Raw genomic sequence first — 10412 nt, forward strand, 5'->3', positions numbered from 1 at the left:
TACAAAGCCTCCGCCATGTCGCTTCAAGTGCGAGCGACCCAAGGATTGCGGTCATCCTCAACTGGACCATAGCTGCCACCAGGACGACCAACCTTGCCCCAAGTGCGCTTTTCTGACAGCCAAGCCGTGTTTGTGTGGCAAGAGTGTTCTCAAGAACCAGCCGTGTTGGCTGACTGAGGTACGCTGCGGTCAGGTATGTGGACGTACGCTCAAATGCGGAACACACAAATGCCAGAAGCAATGCCATCGGCCTGGAGAATGCGAAGACCCATGCACTCAAGCATGTGGCAAAGAGCTCAGTATTTGCGGTCACCCATGCCTAGCACCCTGCCATTTCCCTCAACCGTGCAAAGAAGAGAAGCCGTGCCAACATAAGATCTTCGTTACCTGCGAATGCCAGAGAATCAAGCAAGAAGCCAAGTGCAACGCTTCGCGCAACGGAGACGGCAATCTCAAAAAGGTGCTCAAGTGCGACGAAGAATGTGCACGACTAGAGCGTAATCGTGTTCTGGCACTTGCGCTTAACGTTGATCCGGAGCATCAAAACGACCACATACCATACTCAGACGCCACACTAAACATGTACCAGCAAAACGCCACCTGGGCTGTCACGCAGGAGAAGCAATTGAGACTGTTTGCTGCGGACCCAGAGCAGAAGCGTCTTCGCTTTAAACCAATGCCCCGGAACCTGCGCAAATTCATCCATTACCTTGCTGAGGATTTTGGCATGGACTCCGAGAGCATGGACCCAGAGCCACATCGACATGTCGCCATCTTCAAGACCCCAAAGTTCGTCATGGCGCCAATGCGGACACTTGCGGACTGCGCTAGAACTCGTCAAGTCCAACAGCGTCTTGCTCCCGCGCCAGCGCCTGTAGCGACTTCGACCGCTCCTTTGCGTCCCAAACCCAATAACACAAATGGAGATCCCTACAACGCCTTCATCATCCTAAACCCTCGCTTTGCACTCACCATTGAAGAGCTCAAGCCCATCATCAAGAGCGTACTTGCCACAACGTCCTTCCGATGCGAACTAGAGGTTACCTTCCTCCCCAGCGAAGCAGTAGCATTGAAACCACCTCTAGCAGCCCGTCTCAGCATCCCAGAACAGGACATGCAGAAGATGCTCGAGTCAATCCAGGCACCGCTAACCCAAGCCATCACGACGCAAGGCATCGGCAAAAACGTTCAGCTCGCACGTCTCGATTCTTCGCTCAACATCCTCCGCAAGGAATCCGACATGGGCCCTGGCTCGGGTTGGAGTCAAGTTGCAGCCTCGAAAGGTGTTCCGCTTCGCCAGATCCAGAAGACGTCGGGATTCGGGAATAAGGGTGGCTTTGCTGTCTTGAGCTTGAGCAGCAAGAAGAAGAAACAAAAGGAGCCTGTTGAGGAGGTTGTGGAGAATTGGGAGGAAGCTGAAGAGGAAGAGGAGCAGAAGGAGAGGGTTAGTGGGGCTAATAGTGCTGCCATGAGCGAAGATGAAGGTGTGTCGAAGAATGTGGGTGAGGCTTCGAATAGTAAGGTGGCTAGCGGCGAGGATGAAGCTTTGCCAAATGGTGTGTCAGAAGCCTCGAGCAGTGCGCCTGCTAGCGATGAGAATAGCGTCGCGCCAAAAGACGATGCTACGCTCTCTACTAAGCCACTGCTTGGACGCTGGTCAGATCTGGATGACGAGCTAGATTAGCCTCGGTACATATGTAGCATAGATATCGTCCAGACACTTGAATGTTATCAAACTGCCTTCTGATAGTCAAAATCACTAGTGTTTCCTGCCACTTGTCTTTATATTATTTGAATCATTCTCAGCTCTATCGGGTATGTAAGAGACGAAGTCGAACTCTTTCTACATCGTCATAATCAATTCAACCATGAACGCCAGCCCATCAAAGTATGATTACAGGCCATATTCTTTGTCCTGTTGTCTCAAAGAAACAAGACGCCCAACACATGCAACAACACAATTCCCATCAAGAAAAAAACTCCGTCCAGCCCCCCTACGGTCGTAGGCGGCTTAACCAAGCACGTCCTAGAAATTATTCTGCTCCCGCTGCTGCCTCTCCGCCTCGCCCTCGGACACAATCCTCTTACCCAGCCACTCCGTCTGGAAGCTCTCATTCAACTTGTACAAGTCCTGAATGACCAATCTACAAGTAGCCATGACGGCTTCCTTGGGTGTAATGGTGCCATCGGTCTGGACACGGAGCTCAAAGGTAGCGAAGAGCGGGTGGGGGACTTTGTACGCGGCGAACATGACGGCAGGGTTCTTGAGGAGGCGCTGCGAGAGGAGGTTGCCGAGCGTGTGGTCTTCTTTGTTGAAGGTGAAGACGGCGGTGTTGGGGACGCCTGGTGCGTGTTAGTTTTTGGAGGGACGAACGACGAACGAGGGGAAGCAACGGGTTGTACTTACGAGTCTCGGCTTTCTCCTCGACCTTTTGCTGACCTTCGTCTAGCAGGAAGAGCTCGAATCTACATTCATAATCGTGGTCAGCTTTGTGCGACACATGGCGGTTGTCTTTTGAGCTGTCGCGCAGTCCACTGTTTGGGCTTTGCTCGATGAGTTGGCCGATCTTGGGTGAAAAGGAAGTTGTTGGGTTCAGGCTCATCGTAAGGTATATCGTGTTCGTTTAATGAGAGGCTTTCGGGATAGACTAGTGACTATCATGGTGTCGCATACTTTTGAGGGCGTGTATATATGGTGCAGCGAGCCTTCGTGATCAGGTGCCGGTGTCTTGTGCTCGTGAAGGTTTGCAACGTTCTGTTCCTTTCACTCGCTCACTGGAAATGGACAGAACATACCGTTCAGGTCCGTGGTCCTGGTGGCCTGGCATTGTGGACTGTGGACTGCGCGTACAGAGAACAAGACAGAATGCCATTTATGGAATACGATACATACCGGTCTGGCGCGTTCATGATGTTGACTCTTTCTTCTGTGGATGCCTACCTGCTCTTGCCTGCGTGTATGGGTACACCTGCTGCGGTCGCAAGTGTCAAAGGTGCGTGGGTGTTGTAGAAGGAAGTGGTCGGGTCCAAACAGTAAGAAGGACAGACACGCGTGCGATCGAATCGAGGTTGAGGGTGTGTAGAGAGGTTGCGATGGCGTACAGTGGCTGCTGGGAAGGTATTGCGGAAGTGAGGGTTGACTTCCGCGCGCGCGACGTTCTTTGTGCCCCCGCCCACCGCCTTCCATGTTCGTATGCCTCGCGCGGCTTAGTCAGTCACCGCATGGTCCGCGCCCGCAGCAGCTTGTATCAAGTGCGTGAATTGATCAAAGTAATAATCGCCACCAACTTGCGTTTTGAACCTGCTGCATCCAGTCTGAACCTAGCGGGAAGAAATTGGTTCTTCAGTACTTCAACTTCCCTTTTCGATGCACAAGTCACGTCGATAGCATGAAATGAGGCCGCGAACCAAAAGTGATGTTTGTATCTCGATGTTATGCTCGAGTTGCATGATATTCAGATAGCTATAGCTAGTGTAAAGTCCATCACCAAGACATGGATGGGTGCCGCTGACAAAAGGCGACACAGTTTTTTTTCCCATCGTATCAACCATTTCCCAGAGCGACTGTGAGAGCGCCGTTCAACGCCACAAACACCATGCTTTATCATGGGGTGCGCCTGCCGCATTGCAAAAAAGCCAGACTTCCCCACGCTAGAAGGATACCGCTAAAGGAGGAACATTAAAATTATATACAAGGCAACGCTGTCGGAACCTCACGGAGGCTCCCTTTTCTGCTGGTCGGGATTCCTAAGACCGGTTGATCTGCGCTTGCTGCATACCCGGACTTTGTTGCATCTGTGGATTCTGGGGCGTGGCGCTCCGACTAGGCGGTCGGGCGCTTAATCCGGGACTACCCGCCTGCTGTCTTGCCATCAGCCGTTGTTGTTGGACCAGTTGGGCCTGATAATTTTGTACCGCGTTTGTTTGAGGAGCGTTGGCCATGCCTCCGTTCTGCTGGAAATATTGATTGTTCTGCATCTGTGGAGACGGAGATATGCCTGGGGATCCAGCTGCTGCGCTCATTGCCTGCGTACGTTGCTTAGCCAGGTAACGGGTGAGGTGGTCGGAGGCCTGTTTGGTGACCTGTTCCGGGGTCCATTCCGGATGCTGTACCTTTAACTGGTTCTGGAATGCCAGTAGCTGAGGCATATGCCCGCTAGATAGAGGCCGTGAAGGAGTTTGCATGTTGCCGTTGCCCTGGTTCATCCGTGGAGATCCAGCAGTATTTGACATCCCTTTCATGGAACTGTTCATGTTTCCATTCATGGCGCCGTGTTGGTTGGGAACGGGTGCCATCATGTTTGCATTGGGAATACCGTTCATACCCATACCCTGGGTGAGGTTGCTGGCCATATTGATCTGTTGCTGTTGCATTTGGAATTGATGCTGTTGAGTGGCGTTGAACTGGCCCCTTTGCATAGCCATGCGCATTTGATCAGGTGGGCCCATGCGCTGAGCGTTCTGCATATTGCCCTGCATCTGTGCCTGGGGAACCCCCGGCGTGCCCATCGACATGGCAGACATATTTCCGTTAGCGAAGTTGGCTTGCATTCCCTGTTGAGACTGGTGCGGCCGCGCTCCCATTGCTGAGCCGTTCTGTCCCTGCTGCAAAGGCGGATTAGCCATTTGTGGAGGAATGTTGGTGGTGCCTCCAGGTGTCCCGTTACGTTGCATCTGGTTGACACCATTTGCCATTCCTGGTTGCGCTTGTAATTGGGCCTGCTGTCGTGCCACCATTTGTTGCTGTTTCGTATCAATAGTGAACACATGGTCAAAATATGCTCGACTTACCCTTGCCATCATCTCCTGCGCAATGTGCCTCTGCTTGAGTTTCTCTTCGCGTTCCCACTTGAGACGACTGAATTCTTGCGGCGTGTGAACATTGTTCTTGGGTGGGGCAGGCTCATGGGCTTTGCGAAGCGCAGCAGCCTTCTGGGACTCCGCTTGCTTGTGGGCAGCAGACTCGCGTTTCCTGGCCAGTTTGCGCATGCCATCGATAATGGCGAGATGACGATTCTCTCTCCTCCTCTCCACTCGTATCGGCGTAGTTGTCGGTCTCCTGCGCGGTTGACCTGGAGTCTGACCTTGTTGCTGTTGCTGTTGTTGCTGAGCCTGAAACTGAGCAAACACAGTCTTGTTGGCCTGCTCCAGTCGGCTCTGGTAGGTGCGGAAGTACTGTGTCTTGGACATCTCAGCAGGAAGACCTTCCAGTTGTACCCAGCGCTCGAAGCATTCCCATGGCGTTCGTCGACCTGAACCGGATACGAACATTGAAGGCAACGAGAGTTGCTGTGAAACAAGAGACCAGTTGAAGGTGTACTCTTTCACCAACGCCCGTAGCTTTTGGTCCTCTTCCCATAACCACTGAGAAGGCGTGCGATTCTCAAAGAAAGCGATGGTGGGCATGTTGAATTCCGTAGGTGGTCTGAACTGATGTGCTGCTTGTAGTCGATCGCGGACATGTTTGTTTTCGGCGTTGAAAAGGGCGACATTGGTCATCTCTGGTGGCAAGTCGTTGCGACAGAACAATCGACGGCCAGGTGTGGATGGCATTGAATGCTCAGCCGACGTACCAGATCGACTAGGCGGCGAAGACGGCTCATCTTCGGAGTCATAGTCGTACCTGCTACGCTTCTTAGGCGGACCTCGAATTTGAGAGACGAGCTTTCCTGTAACGAACTTGGACACGGGAAGGATTGGTGGTTCCGATAGAGAGAACGGGCTAGTGTCGCTAGAACCTTCGAACATGGGGTCGTAGAGAGGCAGTTCCCGGAACATGGTATCACTAGCGGGTGTGCGATCGATCTTCATGACGACGTCGTTGAAGCCAAGAGAGAATAGACCTATGGGAGGCGTGGCATTAACGGGAGTAAGGACATCATCCTCATCACCGTATGACTCACTTTCGGTCTCATGCGTGCTGGAATGGACGAGATCTGGCGTAGGAGCATCGTTCATATCTTCGTCGCCGCTTACACGTCTGGCACCCTTTGGAATACTGGCGTTGACTCGTAACGCTGCTTGCTCTTCAGGCGTACTGCTTACGTATTCAGCACACCATTCTGCAAAGGTAGCGGCGAGGGCCTTTTTCCATTTCCTCTCTTCTTTGAAGTCTGTCTGCATCCATTTCATTTCAAGAAGTACTTGATCCTGATGGGTAAATGGACGCTCGGGTTCGACTGCCTTCTGGAGTTGCCTCAATGACCAGCGGTTAGCATTTTGCAATTGGTATACCCTCTTGAGGATCTTGTAGTCTTGGTGTTCTCGAATCATAGCGAGCGTGCCAGCTGTTGATACCGTCTTCCTTGCAGATGCCACAAGGTCCTGCAACGGCACGGACCTAGGTGGATGGTGAGCCTGATACTTGAAGAGGCCTTCCAGATAATCTCGACTAGAGTCTTCCGAAGCACCTTGGAGCGAGGCATAATCCTCATTGTAGGATTGCAAAGCTTTCGATGCCTTGGTCGGTGTCTTCTTAGCGAATACGACAGTTGAGATCTCTTGAGATTTCCGACGAGCCGTTCGGGGTCGTGGAGGACTATTAGATGCCGAAAGGTTGCTTGAGCGAGGGGTTAGCATAGTCTTGGGAGCTGCCTTCTCGGCGATGATCTCGGAGACAGACTTCTGTCGGATTGCGCCAGAAGCGACACGGGTAGTCATTCGCTCGGGACGGGGCGTTGGAGGTTTCGGTAAGGTCGCGGGCTGTGCCTCCAGGGAGGGTACGTCGCGCATTTCGATATCAACATCAGCAGGGGGAGTTGGGTGGTCGGCAGCAGGAGAAATGTGCTGTTGGCTGTTGGCTTGGTCGGCGTTATCGCGGTCCATGGTCGAAGGCTCCGCAGCAACTGTGGTTGGCGTCGGTAACGAATCAACCGCAATATCGTGGCCAGTCTTCATTTCAACTTCTTCATCCCCTTCTGTTTTTGTCCCACGTGGAATATCATCCACACCCTCCGTCAACGAATGTGCATCCCCGACGGGCTGTGATTCGCTTAGGCGACTCTTCCCATCGCGAGCTAAACGTATTGCCTGTTCGTCCTCGATCTGTTTCTCGATATCAGGTGTAGGGGAGTCGTCCTCCCTTGCTCGGGCGTTTTCCCTTGCCTCCTTCATTCGCTTCTGTAAAGCACGCTCGTGGTCATCCTTTACTTGCTGCGCGGCGGGATCAAGGACGTCGTCGGTTGGCAAGGGTACATTGTTGCGCTCTCTGTAAGTCTCGGAGTCGGGACTAGTGTCAGGCGAGTGGTGTTGCGCATGCGGTGTCGCTTGAGAGTAGGGTCCGACGGTTGACGACGGGGAAGAGACGTCGATAGACACGTTCGTAGGTGCAATAGTAAGCTGTTCCTCTTCTCTTCGCTCTTTCTCGGCAGCCTTGTCCAACTTCTGCTCCGTCTCCGGCAGCCTAGCCTCTTGAACCTCTTTTGGTGGTAGATGCACGACGTTTGGTGGCTTCGGTTTGGCGTCTGTCGTGTCGTCCATCGTAGCAGCATTCATGTCTTCGGCAGCTGGCGATGCAACAGCACTAGGGTCAACCGTAGATGTATCGGTGGGGGCGTCATCCTGGCTTCCTATAGCCTGGACAGCAGGAGCTGCTTCAGACGGAGTCTCGTTTGCTACCTCGTCTTTCACCGTAGGGGATGCAGCACGCGAGGCATCCTTGACGCAGGGCGTGACATGGATGGTGTCACTTTGCAATGATGGTCCGGCTGACGGTAAGGTTTGCGCCGCAACAGACGGCGAGGCGGAGGCAGCGCGAAGTTGATCCTCGAGGCTTGGGGTGCCGACAACAGGGGATGGTGACGGCTTGGTGGAGGACTTGGTTGAGTTCTGGAGCGGCAGGGTAGCAGGGGGTGGTGGCTGATGGTCAGTAACGGCCACTGGGAAGGGCAGCGTTGCGTCGTTGAAACGTCGACCTCTGTAGACGCGACCGTGTTAGTGGAATGGAACGACGACAACAACACCAACACCAGGGATCAACAGGTCTAGAGTGTTTGAGCGCGGTGTATCTTACTGTGAGATGTCATTTTCGTCAAGAAAACGACGTTCGTCCTCGTCAGGTTCGCCATAGACGAAGTCGTCTGCCTTGGGCTGGTGGCCGTTCAGAGCGGCATTGCAGCAGCCCGTGACCTTCCAAAGGGCCCGGAGATGGCGCTCCAATGTTGCGGATGTGAGTCTGGGGACATGTCATTAGCACCACCACAACACGTCAACAAAACAAAACGAGCGATTTTTCCGTGTCGCATGGCTGCACTTAGTCGAAGGGATCGAGTAAATTGCAAACGCGATGGATAGTCGTCGACTTTGACTTACGCGGCTTCATTTGTCTTCTCCTGGCGTAAGGTTTCCCGTAAACTGTCGAGGGACATATGAAGACCGACGAACGGTGGCCGACATCCGTTATCCACGAGTGCCGCCGTTGTGATGAATTATGGGTGATGTTGGACGCGTTCGTTGATGGAAATGTGTTTTGCGATATGCTGAACTGATGGGCGGGACTTGCGAGAACGTGAGGGAAGGGCTGCGCACGCCGCATTGCAGGGATGGCCGTGACAAGCCCTGCCTAGCCTGGTTCATTGGGCCAACATTGGGGCACCAGCTGCGCCTTACTCCACCCGGCTTAGTCCTGCCGTCTGCATCAAAAACTTCTGGATCTCAAAAGACGCGACCAACTGAGTAAAACAACAGCGCATCACCAAAATGCCGCCAAAGAGAAAGAGAGAGGTCGCGGAGAGTGCCGCAAAGGCAAAAGCGCTGAAAAGCACAAAGGATGCAGTGGCCTCGACGCCAAAGCAGCCGGCAACTAAGGAAAATGCGATCCGCAAGAGCAAGGAAGCTGCAGCCAACGGGAAGATGGACGTGAGCATGAGCAAACTTCAAATCGATTCCACAAAACAAGACGGAGAGGCTCTCCCTGATGTCACGACTGTCCAAGTCATAACTGGCTCCTACGAGAGAGTCCTCCATGGATTCGCGGCTGCTCTTCCCAGCAGTCTCTTCACCGGACAGGACGATGATGCATCGACACCTGAGGCAGACAGGCCAAAAGTGGATTTCACCGACACATTTCTTTTCAACGCCCATGCGTCTTCCATCCGCTGTCTTGCTCTGTCTCCTCTTTCAAACGAGACATCCAAAATTACACTGGCCACAGGCAGCACCGACGAACGCATCAACCTGTACTCCATCTCAACAGCACCGCCCGTCGCCTCTAAGCTCCGACCAAAGCTGCCTTCTTTGCATGGCGGCTCCATTACCGAGAATCCCAAGAATAAGGAACTTGGCTCATTACTTCATCATTCGTCAAACATCACAGCCCTTTACTTCCCCACAAGGGCAAAGCTTCTAAGCTCCGCGGAAGACAGCACAATCGCCATCACAAGAACGCGCGATTGGACCGCACTTTCAACCATCAAAGCACCAATACCGAAACCCCAGGGCCGACCAAGCGGAGATACAGCCGGGCCCGGCGAGGTGCCTTCTGGAATCAATGATTTCGCCGTGCACCCCAGCATGAAGCTTATGCTCAGTGTCGGCAAGGGCGAAAAGTGTATGCGGCTCTGGAACCTCGTAACGGGAAAGAAAGCCGGTGTGCTAAACTTTGACCGCAACATTCTGGCCGCCGTAGGCGAAGGGCGCTTTGCATCCGGCGAGGGCAGGAGGGTAATCTGGGATAAGGACGGCGAAGAATTTGCAGTCGGCTTTGAACGCGGCATCGTTGTTTTCAACATTGAATCCAAGCCAAAAGCAAAGATTGCTCCGACCCCGAGGACAAAAATTCACCAGATGCACTACTTGCCGTCGGAGTCGCATCCGGCCACGTTACTAGTGTCTACAGAAGATGGCCGCGTACTCCTCTACGACACAACTACCACAATACCAACAGAAGCGTCGGAAAAGAACAAGGACGATGTGCCAGCTGCCAGATTGGTGGCCCAGATTGGTGGCCCTGCTGCAGGCATGACGAACCGTGTCAAGGACTTTGAAATCGTATCCCTCTCACAAACGAGCTTCCTCATCGTCACCGGCAGCAGCGATGGCACAGTGCGCTTTTGGTACTTAAGCACAGATGAGTTGAAGAGCGATGATGCAGGCACGGCAAAGGGTTTCACTGCAGTTCAGGTCGGCAAGCTGCTCGGGTCGTATTCTACAGGCACCAGGATCACATGCTTGAAGGCTTTCCATATGACTGGCAAGCCTGATGCAGAGGAGGAGGAGGAGGAGATCAATGAGAAGGATGGAAGTGCGTCGAGTAGTGAAGATGACAGCGAGTAGAGTAGACTTGTAGTTGTAGCATTAATGATACCACCTCGTTCTTGCGACTTGATCATATCGTATCAATCTGAGTAACGTGGTATACTGTCATGTTTATATCCCATCTTATCCTCCACCACGCCATCTGTATTGCCTCTTCT

General features: G+C 53.1%; 4 protein-coding genes across 4 annotated transcripts; 2 read left to right on the forward strand and 2 right to left on the reverse strand.

The window, feature by feature from the left end:
* Positions 1-580: 580 nt before the first annotated feature.
* On the forward strand, positions 581-1684 carry ACET3X_008114 (uncharacterized protein; the record flags this gene model as incomplete). Its single annotated transcript, XM_069454252.1, has 1 exon — positions 581-1684. The coding sequence occupies one exon, from the start codon at positions 581-583 to the stop codon at positions 1682-1684; it is 1104 nt and encodes a 367-aa protein (XP_069303716.1).
* A 342-nt stretch (positions 1685-2026) lies between these two features.
* ACET3X_008115 (uncharacterized protein) lies at positions 2027-2910 on the reverse strand (the record flags this gene model as incomplete). Its single annotated transcript, XM_069454253.1, has 3 exons — positions 2027-2343; positions 2408-2466; positions 2894-2910. The coding sequence occupies 3 exons, from the start codon at positions 2908-2910 to the stop codon at positions 2027-2029; spliced, it is 393 nt and encodes a 130-aa protein (XP_069303717.1).
* Positions 2911-3418: 508 nt separating this feature from the next.
* On the reverse strand, positions 3419-8517 carry ACET3X_008116 (uncharacterized protein). Its single transcript, XM_069454254.1, has 2 exons — positions 4792-8517; positions 3419-4743 (listed from the first exon to the last, which is right to left on the reverse strand). The coding sequence occupies exons 1-2, from the start codon at positions 7492-7494 to the stop codon at positions 3748-3750; spliced, it is 3699 nt and encodes a 1232-aa protein (XP_069303718.1). The 5' UTR covers positions 7495-8517; the 3' UTR covers positions 3419-3747.
* A 180-nt stretch (positions 8518-8697) lies between these two features.
* Positions 8698-10272, forward strand: ACET3X_008117 (uncharacterized protein; the record flags this gene model as incomplete). Its single annotated transcript, XM_069454255.1, has 1 exon — positions 8698-10272. The coding sequence occupies one exon, from the start codon at positions 8698-8700 to the stop codon at positions 10270-10272; it is 1575 nt and encodes a 524-aa protein (XP_069303719.1).
* Between the last annotated feature and the right edge of the window lie 140 nt (positions 10273-10412).

The sequence above is a fragment of the Alternaria dauci genome, chromosome 8 (assembly GCF_042100115.1).
Source record: "Alternaria dauci strain A2016 chromosome 8, whole genome shotgun sequence".
NCBI classification, from domain to species: domain Eukaryota; kingdom Fungi; phylum Ascomycota; class Dothideomycetes; order Pleosporales; family Pleosporaceae; genus Alternaria; species Alternaria dauci.

Bases quoted from the DNA above. Each gene is read 5' to 3' on its own strand.
- ACET3X_008116 (XM_069454254.1), bottom strand. From the start codon at position 7,494: ATGAATGCTGCTACGATGGACGACACGACAGACGCCAAACCGAAGCCA. The intron at 4,744-4,791 runs GTAAGTCGAGCA...GATACGAAACAG, and splicing joins CGCAGGAGATGATGGCAAGG to CAACAAATGGTGGCACGACA.